General features: G+C 38.4%; 1 protein-coding gene across 4 annotated transcripts in view; it reads right to left on the bottom strand.

Moving 5' to 3' along the window:
• The window catches only part of ADGRB3 (adhesion G protein-coupled receptor B3), a 632,976-nt gene that overhangs the window by 226,864 nt on the left and 383,220 nt on the right, over positions 1 to 22,892 (bottom strand). For all 4 annotated transcript variants that reach the window (XM_075923697.1, XM_075923698.1, XM_014575580.3 and 1 more), the window contains 2 exons: positions 21,201 to 21,303; positions 15,524 to 15,567 (listed from right to left, as the gene is read on the bottom strand). In XM_075923697.1, the coding sequence (XP_075779812.1) occupies positions 15,524 to 15,567; positions 21,201 to 21,303 (147 nt within the window). The remainder of the gene's footprint in view (positions 1 to 15,523; positions 15,568 to 21,200; positions 21,304 to 22,892) is intronic.

The raw sequence follows: 22,892 nt of genomic DNA, 5'->3' as shown, positions 1-22,892 counted from the left end.
GTTATCTGGTTGTGTACTGTACACATGACCAAAAAAAGCATGCAGTACAGATGTACCCCTGCACTAGGACTGGATCCGGTCTGTGAGTGTTAGCTCCTGGTGGACCTTCCTCACTATATTTACTGGTGATAGCTGCTACTACCATTGATCTCAGCTCCCATTAGCCATGGCTCACTGTTTCCACCCAATGGGAGGTAAGAAGTGGTGTCCTGGTCCACAGCCAATGGGAACTGTGATTGCCAATACCTGTGGCTGTGCAGGTAAATATAGCAGCAGCTGCCTCTAGGGGCTAACTCTGGTGAACTGCCAACGTGTTATCACTTCCCCACACCCCACTGTTTTTTCAGATAGGACATTGTGCACATATTCTGAAGGCAGAAGTTTACCTTGGAAGTTCTTAATGTATGTTAGCCATTCACTGTCCTATAAGAAGTGAGTTGGTGATCTCAGACCAGCATAAATAGTGCAGGCACTGAAATGTTAGGATTAGAATATGAGATTGTTACTGACAGAATTGGTCCTAATCAATACCTTTGTTTGAAAAATCTCACAAATATCTCATGGAAATGAATGTTGAGCTAACCTCTCTCCATTACTGGCAGTCCTTTAGAAAGATAAGTCTATGGTATGTTGGTGTGGCAGCATTAGAGGTTAATATAAGGAGGCCTGGACTGGATAGGCAGTGATCTCCCACAGATCCCCCTTCTCTTTAACTGACGAGCACTGCTTGATGCTAATATTCCTATTTCAATCTGGTATCAAGGAAAACTGTACAGTTCCACTGCCTCTGCTACACTACTGTGAATAACTATGTGAACGACAATCTCCAGGGTGACCATTTTAATAACTTTCATGTTAAAAAAAAATAGAGAAATGGCAGAAATTGCATTATTATAAAATTCTGAAATATCCAGGCATCTATTTTTGTTGTGAATGAATAAAAGGCAATGTGGGCAAAATAATCTAGGCAATGCAGCCTAATAGAGCAGGAAATGAAGACGTGGTTGTAGTCCCAGCTCTTCCATTGGCTTTCTGTGTGACTTTAGGCAAGTCACTTTGCCTCAGTTTCCCCATCTATAAAATGGGAATAAAGATACTAATCTCCATTATAAATTTCTTTGTGATCTAAAGAGATATTATATAAATTATTATAATCTGTATCTAGGTAGGGGATGTTCTATAGGTGTTCTGTAGAACGCTTATTTCCTAGAAAAGGGGTGGGCAATAATTTTAGCAAGGGGACCACTTCAGAAATTTTTGAAGTGGCCCTGGGCCACCCCAGAAGGGGCAGGGCCTCAAGCAGAAAGGGGAACTTCCATGTTTCCCTGCCCATATACCCTGATTGGCCTGTGAAGTCATTGCTCCTGCCCCCCATCCCACGAGAGAACTGCCAGATCTTCTGAACAGCTGGAGGTTCCCTGTAGGCCAGTGGTCTCCAATCTTTTTAATCACAAGGTCACTTTTTTCAATTTAAGTGCGATGTAAGATCTACCTCAAACCCAAATCCCTTGCCCCACTTCCTTTCTGCCCCTTCCCTGAGGCTTTATCCTGCTTACTCCATCCCCCTTCGTCCCCCATCCTCACTCACTATCACCAGGCTGGGGTAGGGAGCTGGGGTGCAGGGTCTGGTCTTGGGCCAAAAGTTTCAGAGTGTGGGAGGGGCTCCGGGCTTAGACCTGGGTGGGAGATTCGAGTCCAGGAGGGTGCAAGCTCTAGGAAGGAGTTTAGGTGCAGGGAGACTCAGGATGAATGCAGGAAGGGGTTCAGGATTGGAACAGGAGTTCAGGAAGCAGGCCCTGGATGAGCATCACTTAACTGAGAAGGCTTCCGGGTGGGAGAGCAGTGGAGTTAAGACAGGCTTACTTCTGCCCTGGCCCTGCACCACTCCTGAAAGCAGCCGGCATGAACAGCAATGGCTCCATGGCACCATGTGCTGCCCCCTCATCTACAGGCATTGAGCCCACAGCTTTTACTGGCCACAGCTCCCCATTACTGATCAATGGGAGCTGCAAGAGTGATGTCTGCAGGCAAAGACAGCATGGGGAGATCCGCTGCTCTGTCTCTCTCAGGGGCTGCAGGGAAATGCCAGCCACTTCCAGGAGCAGCAATTACCACAGGGATAATTACTCCAGCCATGACAGGTTAGGCATCTGAGACCTGGATATTAATTGGAGTAAAAACAAAACTTTTCACATCATGAATTCTGAACACACTAAGGGCTCTAGCATATTAATGGGACAAAATACAGAAGAGATTTCTTGGGATTTCAGCAACGGAGTGCCTATTGTTGATAATATGGGTGACTTTAAAAAAGAATTTAAAGTCCCGACTGTGAAAGCATCTTCAGTAATTGAGTGCTTCATCAAGAATGCCGTTCACTAACTAAATACCCTGATAAGTAGAGCGATGAGGCTTGGGGTATATAAAGTTTTGAAGTTCAATATTTTGACCTGTGGGGACTGAAATATGGCCTCTCATTGTCAAGATTGAAAAGAAGTTGGACATAATTTAGATTAAACATCACTGAGTGAACAAAAACATCAAATGGTATGCATTCAAGTTCAATGAAGAGATCAGTATTCTAACTAACTGGTCTCACTCTCTTAAAAAGCCACCCAATGTTCTTCATGAGATATGGACTTCTGCTCTGAATACCTACTACTTCTGTGTGAGAATCTTCAACTTTAACCAAAGAAAGAAGTTTGGAAAAGTCTCCCTAGAACACTTAAAATACAATGGCTGGGCAGTGCTAACAGACTCTTTCCCCTGCCCCGCAAGCACCCTACCTTGGAAGGTGCCAGATTTGACTGAGAACTGAATATCATAGAGGCACCTAGTGCATTTTGATGGTTCAAGTAAAAGCACAAGAACTAATTCCCACATATAAGAACAGTATCATAACATTATCAGAAGAGCTCTTTGTTGAGTTTTACCAGAGATATATGTATTTGACAGTTTCAATCAAACTCCAAGATCAGGTAGGAGACATAGATGCTGTACCCACAGCATGCCACAGGGACCATTAATATGTAAAATTAGGACTCTAATTGAAACTTATCTCCCATCTCTCTTGGTTAAATTCATGAATTCAGCCTTTCCATTTTTATTAAAAACACAGATGGTATAATTAAATTATGATACATTTCTGTCATGTCCTCATCCTTAATCAAACAGATTGGACTATTATCTTCTGTTCTCATATTGCACTATAATCCCACCAACAGATTAAAGTCAAGTAAGGATGTTGAGCTTCAAGTAAGGATGTTGAGCTTCAAAATCTAAGATTATATTTCAGTCTTTAAAACTTGAGAGCCACCCTGCACCAACTAACCTTTTTATATCTGCATTCTAAAACTGCAATTGCCTGGCACCTCAAAAACATTATTTTTAGTTTCCCAAAAATAATACATGTATACACAAGCAATAAATAGCACTTAGCAGCAGTAATTAAAAATTATCATCAATGATGAAATTAATTTCCTCTTTTAGCTGTAATTCTTAGCAGGCAATGCATCTCCCTATTCAGGGACGTGTAGGTGTTACTGAAAGGCTGTGTGACAATAAGTGCCTGAATTATTAATTCCTCCCATATAAACTTATTCATTTTATAATGATTTAAATCAAAAAGTTTTCTCTCTCCTTTTTTTAAAAAATAGAAATCCCCTCAATATTCTCTAATAAAATATGTGAAGAATGTTAGTGGAATAAGTACATCTGCATCACAGTATATTATCAATCATCACAATCAAGTTTTTAAAAATAACCTTAGGAAGTAAAATATTGCACCCTCATCCCTGAACATTGAATTGTAATTTACTGCCTGATCCAATCCCACTCAAATAAATGGCAGCCTTTTTATTAATGTCTGTTGACTTTGTGTCAGACATTTTACTCCACAAGTAGCTGCACACTGAAGTTAGAAGGGCTACTTGCAGAGTGTGTTACTCCTGAGAACTAGGACTGTTAGTTGAGCACTGTTCTGCAGGACACTAAGGCTGTGTCTACACTGGGCCACTTATTCTGCTTTTCTGGAATAACTTGCCAGCTGTCTACACTGGCCGCTTGCTTTTCTGGAAAAGCAATGATGATCTACTGTAAAATTGTCAGTGTTTTTCCGGAAAAACTATGCTGCTCCTGTTCAGGCAAAAAACTGTTCCGGAAAAGGACCAGTGTAGACAGCACAGTAGTCTTTTCCGCAAAAAAGCCCCGATCGCGAAAATGACTATCAGGGCTTTTTTGCGGAAAAGCGTGTCTACATTGGCCACAGACGCTTTTCCAGAAAAAGTGCTTTTCCGGAAAAGCATCCTGCCAATGTATACGCGCTTTTTCCGGAAATACTTATAACGGAAAATTGTTCCGTTTTAAGCATTTCCGGAAAAGGGTGCCAGTGTAGATGTAGCCTAAGGGAACATCTACACAGTAGTGCTAAACTAGAAATAAGCTATGATACCTGAGCTATGGTAATTGTGTAGCTTCAGTCAAAATAGCTCATTTTGAAATTGGGCACATCTGCACAGCACTTATTTCAAAATAGAGTGCTCTTTTCCCAAATTCCCTTATTCCTTGTAAAATGAGGGTTACAGGACTCAGAGCAAGAAGCCCTCTGACTGGACATTATTTCAACATTATGTCAAAATAACTGCTTGTGTGAAGATGTGAACTTTGTTATTTCAAAAAAACATCAGTAATTCTGAAATAACGGTGCTGTGTAGACATGCCCTAACAAACTTCAAATTATGTACTGTGATATTTACAGATTCATCCATACAAATATCTATAAAGCTATTTATAAAGATAGTTTTATGTGAAACAATTAAGTAAGGAACATTTATAGTTAACTTGGCCATGGAGAATTCATAATCACAAATACATAAGATTTACATCTGGGATTGAATGTGGGATTGAATACCTCATAAAGAAGGCATTTTATTCTCTGGGCTGGAAGCTAAAATATTTTAAATTCAGCTATTTTTTTTGAAAGCCACTCAGCTCAAGACATCAAGAGCCCATGTAACCCTTCTGCCAGGACAAGTTAATTGCAGCAAGGGCTGGGTTCAATATCTAGGGGTCTCCTCCCAACAACATCATACAATACCAGCTCGAGCCCGCACCCAGCGACTTGGGAAATCTTATACACACCCCTGGGTGCCTCAGAGAGGCAATTCTTCCCCTCTCACAAGCACAGAGCCTCGGTATAGCAGCAAATCTTTAACAACACAAGGTACCTGACATCAGCATTGAAGTGGGAAAACACCACAACTCAGATTCATAAACCATACATGAGCAAAGACCCACAAATCACCCAAGGTCCCCAGAAGTCCGACACCCCAAAAGTCTCTGCCCTGGGTCAGTGCCACCCCAGGGTTCAAAAGTTCACCTGGCAGGGTTTTACCATCCCAACCCGGGTGCAATGGAGGGGGTAGGGATTGATACACCTTACGCGGTCCACCAGTGGCTCCGCCTCTCCATAGGTTTCTGCTGCCGCCGTTGATGCAAATCACTCCACCACACTCCACCTGCTGTCCTGTGAGCTGCTCCAGCCATTCCACAGAGCAGTGTCTGCTCCGTCAGCCTGTCTCAGTCCATGCTCCCTGGCCACCAGCTGGTAGGTCCCGCAGCTGCTCCACTGGCTGCCCGTCAGTCATCCCCACCAGCCGCTCGCCTGCATCTACCAGTTGCCCCTGCAAACTGCTCCACTAGTTGTCCCACAATCTGCTCTGCTAGTAGCTCAGCAACAGTGATTTCAGCTCTTCAGCAGTATGACACCAGGCTCCCCTCAGTACACAGTGATTTCAGCTCTTCAGTAAGTTCAGCTCATAGTAGAAGAACCTCAGTGCAAGTGCACCATTGGCCCACAGTGAAGCCAACAAGAGAGAAGTAAGTGTAATCAGTGTGTTTTGAACCCTCAGACAGGGCCCCCGCCCCCACAAAGTACAAAGCCAGCCAGCCAGCCACTCTCTCAGTCTGACTAGGTTTGGAACCCATGTCCCTTGTCTAGCGAGTACTACTTAGTTTATGGTGAAACAGTTCCACTATTTGATTCACATAATCAGCGTAACAACACTTTATTCCCCCTGCCGCAATAACAGAGAAACTTGAGATCCCACAGTGGCCAAAGTGACCATTTGGCTGCTGAGAGCACATACTTGGCAGGGTGGGTGTGCCTATGCAAATGAATCAGCCCCTGATGTCTTTTTGCATCACTTACCACAGTTCACCCCCAGATGTCAGGGTAGGGCTTATCCTGACCCTGACTTGCCACAGTTCACTAACAGGTGTCAGGGTAGAGCTTATCCTGACCCTGCTTACACCTAATTTTCCTAAAAGTTGGGCACACATTACTCCAGCTGAAATTAATGTAACTAGCAAAACTTTTATAGATGGTGAAAACTCTTATAGCTTCATGGAAATCAATTATATTCATTTTTGTACACTTTTGTCATTTTCAATAAGTTTTTATTCATTTTTATAAATATAGTCCTGTTTTACTGGCCTTTTGGCCTGAATAATATCACTAAGGCTACATCTACACATCAGAGCTATTTTGGGATACTGCTGGTATCCCAAAATAGTTATTCTGTGTCTATAAGCGTGCCCGTTATTTCAAAATATATTTTGAAATAATGGGCATGCTATTTCATAATCCCTGTAACCCTCATTCCACGAGGGATAAGGGATCTGTTGAAATAGCACTTTATTTCAAAATAACCTTGAAATAAGCTATGCAATTTGTGTGGCGCAAATTGCATAGCTTATTTCAAGGTAAGGGTGCTGTTCAGATGCACACTTTGAAAGAACTTTACCTTGATTTTCAAAGTCTCTTTCAGAATATTTTCACAGGGTGACAAAACTGGTCTGAAAGTAAAGTACAAAAAGTGATTTAGACTCACTATCACCCCTATTGTAAAGAACAAAGAGAGGAGGAGGGTGAGGCAGATCAATATTTCATTTCAATTACAGCAAAATTAATACATGAAATTAAAATTATCATACAAATAGGCTGTAAGTCTGTGGGCACAGTAGAGTTACAAGAAACCATTTATGTTGAAGTAAAATTGTGGGAAAATCATATTTTCACTATAAGATATTTTTCTAAAAGGAGCTCTTTTCACTGCAGAAAGTGGCAAAGTGAAACCATGCATAAATATGAAAAAAGACCAGTTGTGCTTGGAGGTTTTTTTTTTTTAATCATGAATATATTCTTATTGGCAGAAACAATAAAATGTTGGACTGCAGTGAATTCCTGAAGTTTTGTAAAATCTCTCAGTTCATTTTTGCCTACAGATATTCATATTTCTCACACATTTAGGGGAAAGGGATGTCAGTATAAATTAAAAATGGGAGAATCTGATTGGAAAAAGAAAATAGATCAAAATAGGCCAAATTCTTTTGGATGGAACCTCATTATTTCCTTTCCGTAATATTTGAGATCATTGACAAACTTGAGGCGGCCATTCTTATGTTAGCAATGCATCATGTAACATTCATCCATGTTGGATGTCATTCTGGGACATCTCTTTGCTGAGCAATTAGTTAGATGTAATTAATTAACCTCCCCATTATCTGCAGAAGAACCTGCACCACTCAGTCCAGGGCTATAGTAGGGGCTAAGTTTGAATTAAGATACGCAACTCCAGCCATGTTAATTGCACAGCTGGTATCAACGTACCTTGATTCAGATTTTGATGCCATCCCCACAGTGGGAAGTTATCATGAGTAGGAATATCACCATTGACAGATGTGCCCTCAGTGTTCAATTTAGCAGGCCCTTATTAGACTCGCTAAATCAAATGCTAAAAGCTTGACCTTTGAAGTGTCAATCCATGGGTAAATATAGATGTGGCCTCTGTTGCACATTGGGTTGAGAAGTTATATTGGAGCCAGCATGAACACTACAGTATCTGGCAGAAGAAGATGTGTATTACACCAGGGAAGTAGTGCCAATTTGAAGACAGTAAAATAATAGAGATGTGCACAGATCTTTGGGGAATGAGTCCTATATAAGTACTACCTTATAAGACACATAAAATTAACCAAAATGATATTTATTAGTGCTGTAAAAAATATCAGACATGAAGTTCAAATTACTGAATTTTTTCTGAAAAAGAATATCTTTCCAAATGCATTATATAGGTTAAACCTGTCTAGTCCAGAACTCTCTGGTCTAGAAACATCTGTTGTCCAGAATGATTTTCGTTAAATGGATGTCCACTTTTCATGGGTGTAGCCAAGTTTCCTACAGTCCCATAAAGTTTGTTTACTGTCACCAGTCCTAGCTCTCAGTGTTTTGTGTTGTTATTTAGCTCTAATTTACCCTAAATATCCTCTAACAATCCAGTAAACAGTAGAAGTGTTGGTAATGCCGCTATACAATATTGACCTCCTGTGGGTACTGGACTAAAGAGGTTCTACCTGTATTAAAAATGTATTGTCAATTTTTGTCATTTTTTGTTATTGCATATTTACATGAAGTTTTTTGTGTGCTATTCCTTAGTTTTGAGCTGGGCTGGTTGCGTTTTGTCACATTTCCCCTGGTTCCTTGATTGACATGACACAGCCAATATTCTCAGGAGTATTCTCAGCAGAAAACATTTATATTAGTATTGCCAAGCCCTGCCCCACCTATGCAAAACTTCCCAAAGGCCAATCTCACTGGCTAGAGAAGAAGTTTTTCAGCACAGGGGAATCCAGAACACTAAGAGCAGAAAGTTTCCCATGATGTTTTGGGGCTGGACTTGATGACCTCCTGAGGTCTTTTCCAGTTCTATGATTCTGTGATGTTATCCCTCTCTACAGCAATCACTAGGGTATGTTTGGAACATTCTTCAGAGAGTCCCAGAAGTTATAGTGGAGACCTGTCAGTGGAGACTATACCTATACAGGATGGCCCCAGCACTGGAGGAGTGCAAAAGCCATGAAGCTAGCCTCACCTAGACATACCAGGATTCAACCTTAGTACCTGTTCCTTTTCCAGTATATGAAATTCCACATTTACCATTTCTAGTTCAGAAAGGGAACCTGGTCTCTTCCAGAAAGATCAGAAATTTCTTCTATTCTCTTGGGCTGTGTCTAGACTGGCAAGTTTTTCCGCAAAAGCAGCTGCTTTTGTGGAAAAACTTGCCAGCTGTCTACACTGGCCACTTGAATTTTTGCAAGAACACTGACTTCCTACTGTCTGAAATCAGTGTTTCTTGCGGAAATACTACGCTGCTCCCATTCAGGCAAAAGTCCTTTTGTGAAAAGCTTTTGCACAAAAGGGCCAGTGTAGACAGCTCAGATTTGTTTTGCGCAAAAAAGCCCCGATCGTGAAAATGGCAATCGGGGCTTTTTTTTTTTGCACAAAAGTGCGTCTAGATTGGCACAGACGCTTTTCCATAAAAAGTGCTTTGCGGAAAAGCGTCCGTGCCAATCTAGACGCTCTTTTCCGTAAATGCTTTTAACGGAAAACTTTTCTGTTAAAAGCATTTGCCGAAAATCATGCCAGTCTAGACGTAGCCCTGCAGTATCAGAGGATTTCCACACAAAATGGAGAGTTGGCAACAGTATCATGTTATGTAAAATGTAAAATCAGGAGCAGGAAGTTTCCCAATCAAGCTATCTCTATCAATGATGCTTTGAGACAGGGACAGGGATCATAGCAGAGTTCCTGCAACACTGGTCATCTCTGACCTAGGCAATTTTATGTATAGACCCCAGCAAACTGATATGCAAAACTTTAGCTCTAATTTACCAAATACATTCAGGAAGGGTGAACAATTAGGAAATCAGATATCTGAATTAGAGGATAAACTTCTAGTTGTACTAATTTGAAGAGGAAAATTCTGATGTAATTTAATCTGGGAGCATGTAACTCCATTAAAAGTTGGAAGAAATAGGATAAAAAAATGAATTGTGGTGGAGCAATATCAGTGGTCGGGATGGCTTGACTATCAGTGGAGAAACAGTATCATGCAAGTGCCTTGAACATTCAGAAGATAGGGAAATAGTGGCAGCATCAATATTGAATACATCAGATTGTTTCTGTAGCTGTTATTTCTTTCCTTCCCCCAGCCTCTTTATCATTACTGATGTTACAACACAAATTTAGGAGGGGTGGCAAGTGCTTTGGAGAATAGGATTAAAATTCAAAATGATCTAGACAAACTTTAGAAATGACTTGAAGTAAATAGGATGAAATTCAAGAAGGGCAGATGCAAAGTACTCCACTTAGGAAGGCACAACCAGTTGTGCATATACAAAATGGGAAATGACTGCCTAGGAAGACTATCACAAGCTAAATCTGAAACAACAGCATAACAGTGTTGAAAAAAAAATTGAACATCATTCTGGGATGTATTCGCAGGAGTGTTATAATCAAGACAAATACAGTAATTCTTCTTCTCAACTATGTACTGATAAGGCCTCAGCTGGAGTATTGTATCCAATTCTAGATACCACATTTCAGGAAAGATGCATACAAACTACAGAAAGTCCAAAGGAGAGCAACAAAAACAATTAAAAGGCTAGAAAACCTTTAGGAAGGACTGAAAAGACTGAAAGACTGAAAAAATTGGGTTTGATTATTCTGGAGAAGAGAAGACTGAACGGGGGCATGATAACATTTTTAAAGAACATAAAAGTTTGTTAACAAGAAGGAGGGAGAAATATTGTTCTCTTTAACCTCTGAAAATATGATAAGGAGTTTTAAGTGCAGCAAGGTTGGTTTAGGTTGGACATGAGAAAAGCTTTCTAAGTGCCAGGGTATATAGCACTGGAACAAATTGCCTAGGGAGGTTGTCAAAAGTCTATCATTAGAGTTTATTAAGAATAGGTTAAACATACACCTGTGAGGAATAGTGTAGTTATTACTTAGTCCTGAATTGAGTGCAGGGAAGTGGACTAGATGGTATATTTTGAGCTCCCTTCCAGTCCTACTTACATGTTTCTGAGCATTATTAAACCACTAACTGAAAATAAGAAACATTGCCTTTGGTCAGATCAGTAAAAGATTATGAACATATCCTTTCTGGACAGTTTTTCTATTAATATCACTGTTGGCTTTCTTGCACTTTCTTCTGAAGGCCAGTGCCAGACAGATCACTGGTCTAATTTGGTTGGCAATTCTTTTTTGAATGAATTTGCTGACCACTGATACTGCATCTGTGAATGGCACTGCCACAGAGATGTGAGCAGGGTGCCCTGATTGTAGTAGTATTCAGCCACGTGTCATATTGTACAAATTCAGCTTTCCAAAATCACACACTGCACACTATGCAGGATATAAGATGATGGATGGGTAGTTGACCGGTTCCTCTCCCCCACAGCGTTTTGGATTAATATATTATGGGTCCTATGTACAGCATGCAGTTCATGACAGTGGTTATTTTAAATCTTTCTTTGCTCATGTTAAATAATTTGGTTATGAGGAAAGGATTTCTTTTTCAAAAGCTTTTGGACAGTGGACCAATTCAGCCCAGAATTTCAATCAAAACACCTTATGTTTTTTCACATGGAAAAATATTCAGGATTCCAAAAATGTACGGACGGCCAAAATTGGAATGAAATTGAGACATTAAAATGGTAAAATAAATTCCTGAGCGAGGAAAAATAACCTGTCCACTATCATACATTCTGCTGTTGATGCTATTTAGCTAATCATTTAGGAAAATGGAGAGTATGACAGAATAGCTGAAACTCTAAAGAACCCCATTTTAAATCAGCATAACAGAAGTACTGCATTTTTGGAAGTGTTAGCTGAAATGAATGCTGCACCACTATAAATAATTGTATTTTATCATATATAAGCCATACTACGATCCTTAATGTAGTTAGTTTTACCTGTCTTAATATTGTACAAAAAACAATAACTAGATGCAGGTAGACACAGAACAAATCTGCCAGCCTGATAGAAAGATAAAAGGAAAACTTTCTAAAAAGTTACCTAATTAAAGAAAGTTATATAATTCCACTCCAGAGATAGGAATGAAATAGAAAATACGTTCTCCAAACAATTAGACATGTGCACACCCACATAACAAGAACAGAAGAAAGATGAACCATAAAAATGCAACAAGAGGGCAGAGCCAGACACCATCAAACAGCTCACAGTATATATTCAGAGGATTCTCTATGAATGTATGAAGGAAGAGCTATCAATCATTGAACAATAGCCTGTGAAGAATATTTAAATTCCAGGAAGAGAAAGTTTCCCACACTAGTGCTGGAGTATGCATTAATCTGAGAACATCACCAGAGAAACATATAATTTATCTCATGTGGAATTGTAGTGCACTGAGATTAAGGTCTGGGAGACTTGCCAGGAAGGTGGTCAAAAACTATAGCAGTTATAGCTAACGACAAACATTTACTGTACCCGAAAAGCACTTCATTTAAAGCACCTTTTTTTTTCCTGCGGAGCAGTAATTAGCTAAACACCTTCTACTAAAGGCTGACTACTTTATTGTTGGATTTATCCTCCAAATTTTTGTGAATTGTGTGTTGTAAAGAACTCAGCCATTTTTTAAGGATGTGAGCACAACAGAGCTCCACAGGATATGCACCACTAAATTAGGTCATTAATCCATTATATCTGGTCTCTGGCTTCTGGCAATTGCAAATTTCTATGATTTAGAGGAAAGTGAACACAAAACAAAACAACAGAAAACAAAAGAAGTCAACAACCCAGTGCACCCAGCTCACTGCATAATGCTGTACATATTTATTGATTTAGATTGATAAATTATAAGAATCTGTCCAGTGTGCTAGGAGCTTTTGCATTTATTCAAATCTCAGAATATTAGAATGCACATTCCACAGTATAATCAATTGGACTCAAATAAAATGCCCCCAAATCCAAGTAATTACCAGGATAAAATAAAATGCCCTCACAATTAATATTAAGTCCCCAGATCCCCACCTTTTCCTAAAAAGACCGGGAAAAAAGTTTGGAGAAATATAGGACAAATGAATGTTTTCTGGACCTCTGGTGAGTAATGAGTTTAAATGCAGAAGCAAGATAAAAAGCACTCATCTCATAAAAGTGTGTCTATATACAGTACATACATACCAGATGGTGGTGAAATCCGTGTGATAAATCACAGAGCCATAATAAATTATACTTCTCATGACTCTTTGATGGTCCCACCTACTCACTGATGACTAATATATCTCCCACTATTCCCAATATTTCAAACCTTTCAGCAGCTTCAGCAACTACCACTCAAAAATAAAAATCCCTAGGGAAATCTTTTCTCCTTCCTCCCAAATGTGGAATTCTCCCTTCCCACCCCATAGCTATCTAATGTATTTTTTAAAGGTTTCAAAAAAACTGTATTATTGATATTTTATCTTTCCTGATATGTTCTGCCACTTGTTTTTATATGCAGATTTATACCAAAAATGGTATCCAATCTCTGTAAATAATTTCTAAATCAAACAACATATACAGAACAGAAGACTACAGAATATGGGCATTTCTTTGGGATGGCTTCACCACTTGTAATTAATATTCTTAATTCAAATTCCCGAAGAAAACCTTTGTACCATGCTGTCATGATTTTTTTCATGTGTGCATGTGTGTGTATTTATTTTTTCCCATTTTGAAAATATGTGGATCTATTTCATGAAAATTTCCCGCTAAAATCTGGGTATCTGTGTGCTGTACTGAAATTGGAATGTTGACAAAGGTAATGGTAATGACAAAGGTATACATAATAATTAGAGCAATGCGTCTGTAGAGTACTGGTAACAGAAGCATTGTAGTGTCATTGCACTGTGTGAGTATGATACAGTATTAGAAAGAGAATTGAAGAATGTGTGATGCAATGCTTTAATAAATGCATAAAATATTATATAATAGTATATGAAATTAAATATATTATACGCTATACTACATATATTTTACTTGAACATTAACAAGTCACCTGCAAATAAATGATCCAATCTTGTAAGCCCTTCCTTACATGAGTAGTCCATGTTAATATTTGTGGGAGGAAAATTATTCATATATGGAAAGCTTTCCTTGATCTAGTCTATCGTTTCTCACTTGCATATTTTCATGCTATCAATATATCAATTGAAATCTAGTTTAAGGGATAAAATCAGTTATATTTTACAAAAGGCATACAGTTATAACACTATAATACATAAAATATAAGGCTTACAGTATAATACATATGTTCAAAGAACTATAGAAGAATATATGCACAGTACATGTGGTTGAAATGTACTGCACTCTTTTTTAAAAAATAAATATAGTAATCACCGAGCACAATCCAAAAATCCTTAGTCAGTCATTAGACAAAATCCTCCTTAACTGTAATGGAAGACAACTTGACTATTTTTTAAAACAATTATGAAAAAAATAAATATAGCATATTACCCACAGGTGAATCAGAACCTGGAACATCTAATGTGCTCTTCTGTTTTCTTTGAGCTGACACCTTTCCTTATGTTTTTTCTTCATTGGAAAAGGAGGCACACACCACAAACTACCACTAGCGCAGTGGTCTCCCACATTTTTAAGCATGAGATCACTTTTTGAATATAAGTGCAATCCAAGATCTACCTCAAACCGACATACCTTTGCCCTGCCTTCTTTGACCCCGTTCTCCTGCTCACTCCACCTTCCCTTTTCCCTCCCTCCCCCATCCTCCCTCACTTTCACCATAAAATATAAGGCTTACAATAAATATGTTCAAAGAACTATAGAAGAATATATTCACAGTATATGTGGTTGAAGTGTACTGCACTGTTTTTTTGGGGCAGTGGTTTGGGGTACAGATTCTGGACACTAGCAAAGCGAGGAGCCAACCAAGCAGGGAGAGTGCAAAGGAGGAAGGAGGGCAGCAAGGAGGAAGCCCACTTTGTCCACCCTCAGCCAAGGTGCAGGGAGGGAGATTGGAGGGTTGAGGGACCAAGCAGGGTGGGAGATGACAAGGGGAAGAAACTGGCAAGCAGCAGGACCACAGTAAACTGCATGGGATGATTTCTGCAGAGCAGGGCTGTCATTCCTCCTGGAGATGGTGGTTGGAGAGAAATGTAAGCTGAGAGCTATGTGGCTGTAATCCAAGCCTTATGTATGTTCGATACAGGTTCAGGGACCAGATGCTGAAGATGTTCCCTGCTACTTTGCCTTCCCAGGCGTCCTGGAACTTGCCTGAACCACAGTAACAACATTCCACAGCAACAACATATAGAAGTTTGAGGCAGGGAGGAGAGGGAGAGGGCCAGGGCCAGGGCCAGGGCCAGGGCCAGGGCCAGGGCCAGTACAACCACAACATTGGGTAGGCAGAGCCTCCCTTTGCATTACAGACCTGCCACCCATGCTTCTAATTTAGAATTAGTAACAGAAAAAAACAAGCTGACTTTCAAACCTATATTACAATGTCACCGCAGTGTAAAAAAAGGAAACAATTTCACATTGTGGATAGCACATTTTCTGTGCCTTTAGAATGACCCTGGTGGACTGTCTGGTAACTTAAATATAGGTATGTGTTTTGGAATATTTAATCCATAGCAATGGAAGCAAACATCTGCCACTTACGTTCTTGATTCATCCCAGAGCACACAATAGGGATTCAATGTACCCTAAAAAACAAACAAAAACACACCATTAGTTTCTGATGTACATAACCAACAAGGGGTTCAATACCTCAGTCCTTGTTGAGGGCCTGATCTTAAAAGAGCAAAGGGTTTTGAAGTCAATGGGAGTCAAATACAAATTAAGGTCAGTGAGAGGTGAAAGTACTTAGCACTGCACAAAAGGCATTCAACACCTTGTAATACTGAACTCAGGACGAAACCAGCTGGAGTTTTTACTAGAAAAGGACTGTGGTGCTGGATTCAAATGTACCAGTTACCTTAACGTGGAGCCTATCCAGTTCATATTCTTTAAATCAGGGTTGGAGAACCTCCGGCACACCAGCCACACACAGTTCATCAGTGTTAACTATCAGTGTTAACATCAGCCTAACAAACTATATGTGGCTGCCATGCCATAGATTCCCCACCCCTGCTTTAAGTAATTTCATTTTTTCCCCTGGATCCAACTCCCAAAAGAAGGAATAAAAGGCTCTCAAAATGCTGCCCAAACACATTAACCGATGGAGTACATTATATATTCTCACTAGCCCGCCTCCCCGCAAAAAATCATATAACTACTAGGCTATTTTGAAATAACTACAATACATCCTCATGTCCAATTCTGTGTCAAATAAATATATGTACATTGTATTTGAGAAGTATAATAACGTAAGTTGTTAAAATACATGTTTTAAAGTCCAGAAGCTGGATGGTAAACATAAGTCCCTGTCTCTCTTTAGTACCTGCAAATATTATATTACTTTACTTCAGCCAGAGAAACTGCATTACCATTTCACACCATTTCCACTTCAATTAAAATCTTGGCCAAGTCCATTTAAAAAGGTTGTACAGTGCCAGAGAAGGAAAACATGGGAGGTACCAAATGGACCAAAGTCAGAATTTTAGGTCTTGTCTGCACCTAAAGGAGTTAATTATTTACCAGAATAGGTGAAGCAACTTATGCGGCTAAGTTGTTGCATTCCATTTTTTAAGATGCTCCTAATTTTATTTCAGAGTATACACATGAGCGGACTCAGTCAATTTATCTACATTCGTTTCTAAACTTTTTTGTTAAATCAGTAGCATATTGGTGTGTAGACAAGGCCTTAACTGTGCCTAAATCGAGTCCCCAGTATGCTGGTCTAAGAACTGATGCCAGTTCTTGGACCAGCATACTTTAAAGAAACACAGCTCTCAATAGACCATTCACCAGTGAAGAATATCTGGAGCACAGTAACACTTTGGCCACATTTCCTTCTTGCCCCTTACAAGGGCCCAATGCCAAGGCTGCAGGGGGAGAAGTTCAGTTTAGAAATCAGCTAAGGTGGCAGACTATTTAAAAAAGGGAAAAAGCTAATGACCTTCTGTCTCTTTTGTACCAGTAGCTGTAAAAGGACTAAATTATAGCACAAATATTCTTTTTTGAGCTCATTGTGGACCCAGCTCAACTCCCATTGACTTTTGTGGGAGCGTGGGTCCTAAATCTCAGTTTCTTACACATCAAGTGTATTCACCTTTCACCGCTGGAACAAAGCATTCTGAAGCTTTAGTAGAAAAGGTGGTAGAAAAATTAGAATTGGCAACAACAGGAAAATTAGAGTAAACAGAGTTCTGTAGCTTGAACGTGTCTTGAGTCTTGAAGTAATCTACCTAGAATCATCTTCATGAAGTCATAATCATACTTAAAGTCTATGCCTAAAACAGATACCCTTATACATTCACATACTTGTTATTTTTTTTCTGGTGATGAACAGCCCATACAACTTATTTTTACATTGCAAGGAGAAAAAGTATCTGCATCTGATGAAGTGGGTTTTTACCCACACAAGCTTATGTCCAAATTAATCGGTTAGTCTTTAAGGTGCCACAGGACTCCTTGTTTTTACAGATACAGAGTAGCACAGCTAGCCCTTTAAGATTTTTTTAAAAAAGAGACTGTTCAGACTTTGCAAAAAGAATGATTTTATAACAGAAAATTTCAAGCAATGCGACTCTGCGGGAAGGTATAAGGAAGTGATAAATCCATATCATTTTCAGGTCAGAAATTTGTGGCCCTTTTGGAGCTGATTCACATGTAGAGGTGAATATGTTGAGTCATCATAAAAATGAATGGGAGATGAAGCTCTAACACTGAAATCATCATAAATGTCATTTATATTCATCAAAAGGACCTTGACGCATCAACAATAGAAATGACGCGCAAAACTTTTAATATTCAAGCCATGGATCACAATTGTGCAAGCTATGTAGGCCCACAATTGGAAGTCATGGTTTCAGTGGAAGTAGTTGCAACCTAAAGCTTTAACTCCCTTAATATTACTAGATTGTCACTGCATTGTCCATTGATATAAGACCTGGGGTGCTACAAAGATACAAAGTGATATGTCTTATTGTTTCTGGAAAGAAGGCCATGATATTGATGCCCTTTTCAGCATAATTAGTAGAAAAATGTTACAGTCATGGTCATTTTGCTCATATAATCCAGTGATCATACTGGATGGCACTAAATACTGTGTACCATGAGCAACACTGTAAGCTATGTAAGACATGATCATGTCTTTTTTACAATTTCTTATGTATGTTTATGCTAGGAGGCCTTTTACATGTGTATACATAATACAATTTCTTTTAAACTATAAGAGGATAAATAAATTAATAAAAGTAATCATTAGCAAAATGTAACTACACTGACAGATACATGAGGATATTTTAGATGCCATTAGTTAATCCTTAACCAATTCAACAATAGACTTCTTAGATTCGTATAGTATAGATATTACTAAAAGAGCCGAGGTTTGGAAAGAACAGCAACAACACAAAGAAAAATTGTAGAAAAGATTAATTGGAATAAAATGTCCAGGTTTTAATTCTAATTTAATTTTTAATTTAATTAATTTAATAATTAGCCTGCTTAATTGTCATTATGATTTATCTCTGAGTCATTAATGTACAACATTCCAAGTCTAGAGATGAAATAAAACCATTTGTACCTTAATTACTGCATGTGATGTACAAAGTTCAAAGACAGATTATGGTATATTAAGACATTATAATTAGAGAAGATTAGATTCTAATTTTTAACTGAGGTAATTTCTAATAATGAAAATGAAGATCACTCGGTCTAAAAATGCAAAAGACACAAATCAGAGAATGTGCCACTGCATCTCTAACCATGCTTTTTTATATAAAATCTCATCTTGGAAACTATCATGAACAGAAAACCATTAAACATTAAAGCCATTTAAAACTGTGAAATCAGTTTCTGTCCCCAAATTTTAAGGCCATGATTCTGCCTACATTTGGCACAGATAACTCCTATGTTCATGAAGTGCCACCGTGAGCTCAGTTAGACTGCATATGACGACAGGGTCTGGAGGTATAGTTTAGAGAAAACTTTCAGATATTTTAAATAATATATTATTGAGCTAGAACTGAGCCAGAAGAAAACAGTGCCAAATCTATAACATTATTGACAAGGTGACTATCCTTCTGCCTTGTCAGCACTTCTAGTCTTCCGCTAATACAGTAGTCATTAATATCCTGTTACAAAAAGGTAGACAATGCCAGATCACAATTGATACCCTGAACTTTCCATTGCCAAAATGAACCTTTTTAAATAACTAGTAAATAGGCACAAGCTTTGTCTGTACATTTTAAAAAAATAATAAAACCAACCAGCTGAGGAAACAAGTCTTGCTTTAATGTATTTTCTAGAAATCAGCTTGTAAAGACATTCATTTAACCTTCCTTTAGCCTTGCTTATATCATGCCATTTTAATGGCTTGTTATCAGATGACTTCAACACTGATAAAGGACTTTCTGATGTTACTTTGATTATTTCTCACCTCTTATAGCTATGACAAAGTCATTACAAACTTTTCATTTCTTTTCCCTGTCTACAAGGGATATTGCCCTGTGACAAATCATACATGTTCCCACATATATAATGGTTCTTAAATATTCCTTAGTTATGAGCTGTAAAATAATGCCACAACTAATAAATAATAAAAAAATATACATAAACAAAAATCAAAGATCTAGAAGTATCTTGAGCTGGTCAGAAGATCCCTGTGATCTGAATACATCCCTGTGATCTAAATGCATTAAGGGAAATGTTTTCCCCAAGCTATCCAGCTTTACTGATAGACATGAAGTACTAAGATCAATCTTCCATGTTCCTTTGTGTTCTATGCTTCAAAACAGTCTGACTGAATAAAACCCACTATATTTGTTAGTGAAATTTCTGTTCATGACAGTGCTGGAGAAAAAAAATTCCCATCCCTCCCCTTCTGTTAATCCATAGAAAAGGTAGCACATTGACTGCAAGAGTGTAAACTCTTCCCCACAATGCCACATCAATATGTCTCAACCCTCACTTTAGAGCACCATCTCTTTGTTTCAGAAGGTAGTTCAGATTCTACGCTTGTTCCATATTCTGAAGTTTGCTAAACCTGATGACCAAAAGGATGTCCTTTGTACTGTACTACCTGATCAACAGGAATTGGATGACACCATAAATTTCATTTCATACCAGATACTGAATAGTCAGTAGATAGTAATAATATTCTGTCACCTCCAGCTTGGGCAGAATGTAAACCAAAGATCTAGATTTCAATAGGTCAGATAGTCTCATACATTCCTATAGCCATTCAGTTTCCCACAGAGTCGTTGAATCAAATTCACTGCAGGCTGACTGCAACTCCATTAATTTTAGTGAAATTGCACTTGAATATGCCAATGGAGAACTTGCTCTATTAAGTTTAACAAAATGCCATTAACTTTGAAGTCTTTTATGTTAATAAATTAGTTTTATAATGTATGTCTTACTTAAATGTCCCTTTCCTCCTTGACTCAATATAACAGCTAACTCCTCATTAGCAATGTAAAAAGTCAAGCAGAAATCCTGCATACTATAATGTCTCAGACAACAGTAGCAATATCAATAGGCCATGTTCCTATCTGGAAGTCTAACTTCCAATAACTTTTCTCTAAAAGTTTCCTTTGCTGTAAGTAGGTAGCTGAATACAGCAGGAAGAAGTTCTCCGATGCTACTGTGCAACTATAGCCACCCTCTTTACCATGCAATTAAATTTAGAGGTATTAGTTTTTTGGCTTTAAACTCTTTAACATAAGATTGCATGACAAAAAAAAAAAAAAAAAAAAAAAAAAAAAAACAGTAGAACAATCAACTTCAGTAAAGATCCTGTGAATTTGTACAACTTGCAAACTGGAGTGAGGCTGCATTTTCATATTCTGCTAGTGTAAGTCAAGTATGAATCGACCTTTCATGTATCACATAAAGGCAAAGAAAAAAAAGTAAGAAAAGGCTTGAAGCATGCATTTCATTATGGGTCTTATCTGATAACAAAAAGGAAACCAATGGTCAAATACTATATTTTCCATTATATATATATATCAAAAACAATTAATGTAGAGCTCCCAATGAAAATTTCAGTATAAATGAAAACCCTAAGAATAACAAAACAAATTCTCAGACAGTTCTATACATACAAGCATACAAAACTCACTCTATTCAGAGTGGGCTGTGAATCTCTGTACTTTATTTTATCAGGCAAATTAGTCTTTTTTTTAAAAGACAAACACAACTGGAAATAAAAATTCGCTGCAGCAATACTTACATTAGCCAGATGTGCTAACTCTATCTCTAGAAATGAATCCGCTGTTTTGGGTTCAGGCCTTATAGTGACAACAATGATTTTGGAATTAACAACAGTAAAATTTCTGAAAAATATTAATTAGAAAGAAAAGATTTAGTTAATATTAACAGTCACTTCTAACATTAACAATTTAAAAGAAAGATTCTTTGGATATTTTCACGTGGTTTCTATACCTAAGAATTAGGCTAGAAAATAAGTTTGTTTTTGACCAGTAAGTATAAATCACTCAAGTTACTAATCATTACCAGACATTGTAAAGATTGGGGAATCATGTCAACAGTGTGACTGCCCCCCACACCTGATTCTTGTGTGTAAAGTTAGATATATGGAATATGAAATGCTTTATGGTTTTAAATGTGCAAATGAAAGTCATCAAGGGTGTTTACAATGCTGGGATGCCTCCATATCTGGGTAATTACCTGTAAACAGTCTCTTTTGTCCTTCCAATCCAAACAGTGGTTGGTCTTAGGAAGTCACGTGACCACCCCAAGTGGTGGGGTCTGACCAAGTAACTTTCCATGTAAGTGTGGAATGTAGAAACAGAATTCCTGCCTAAAGTGGGAATGTATTAAACAATAGGAAGCTAGAAGTTTCTTTTTCTTTGGCATGGCACATCCAAGAGGATGAACCAAAGATCCCAGGGACAAGGATTTTCTCTGGCTTGGTGGTTTAGCTGAAATAAGAACAGTTTTAGGGTAAATTTGTACTGAAGTTTTAGTTTCAGAATAAGCTATACATTTTTTGTTATTTTTCAATTTGTAATTCACTTTGCTCTTCCTGTTTTTACTTACAACTACTTAAATAGAAGACAGACTTGTTGAGAGTCTTTGGGTTAGGTTAAAAAGGATAAAAAATAAGGGTGATGTCATGGTAGGGGTCTGCTACAGTCCACCTACCTGGGCAGAAGAGGTGGATGAGGCTTTTTTTAAACAACTAACAAAATCATCCAAAGCGCAGGATTTGGTGGTGTTGGGGGACTTCAACTATCTAGACATATGTTGGAAAACTAACACAGCGGGGCATAGATTATCCAACAAGTTCTTAGACTGCATTGGAGACAATTTTTTATTTCAGAAGGTAGAGAAAGCTACTAGGAAGGAGGCTGTTTTGGAGGATAGGGTCAAAATGCACAATGATCCGGACAAACTCAAGAAATGGTCTGAGGTAAACAGCATGAAGTTTAATAGGGACAAATGCAAAGTACTCCACTTAGGAAGGAACGATCAATTTCACACATACAGAATGGGAAGTGATTGTCTCGGAAGGGATTTGAGGTGAAAGGGATCTAGGGGTCATAGTGGACCACAAGCTAAATATGAGTCAACAGTCTGATGCTATTGCAAAAAAAGCAAACATGATTCAGGGATGTATTAATAGGAGTGTTGTAAACAAGACATGTAAAATCATTCGTCCATTCTACTCTGTGCTGATTAGGCCTCAGTAGGAGTATTGTGTCTAGTTCTAAACACCACATTTCAAGAAATGCCGAGAAATTGGAGAAGGTCCAGAGAAGAGCAACAAAAATGATTAAAGGTCTAGAGAACATGAGCTATGAGGGAAGACTGAAAGAACTGAGCTTGTTTAGTTTAGAAAAGAGAAGCTTGAGAAGGGACATGATAGCAGTTTTCAAGTGTCTAAAAGGGTGTTATAGGG

Source organism: Pelodiscus sinensis, chromosome 3 (genome assembly GCF_049634645.1).
Source record: "Pelodiscus sinensis isolate JC-2024 chromosome 3, ASM4963464v1, whole genome shotgun sequence".
Taxonomy (NCBI): Eukaryota; Metazoa; Chordata; order Testudines; family Trionychidae; genus Pelodiscus; species Pelodiscus sinensis.
The sequence above is the reverse complement of the archived record's forward strand: the minus strand, read 5'-3'. Positions and strand labels throughout refer to the sequence as shown.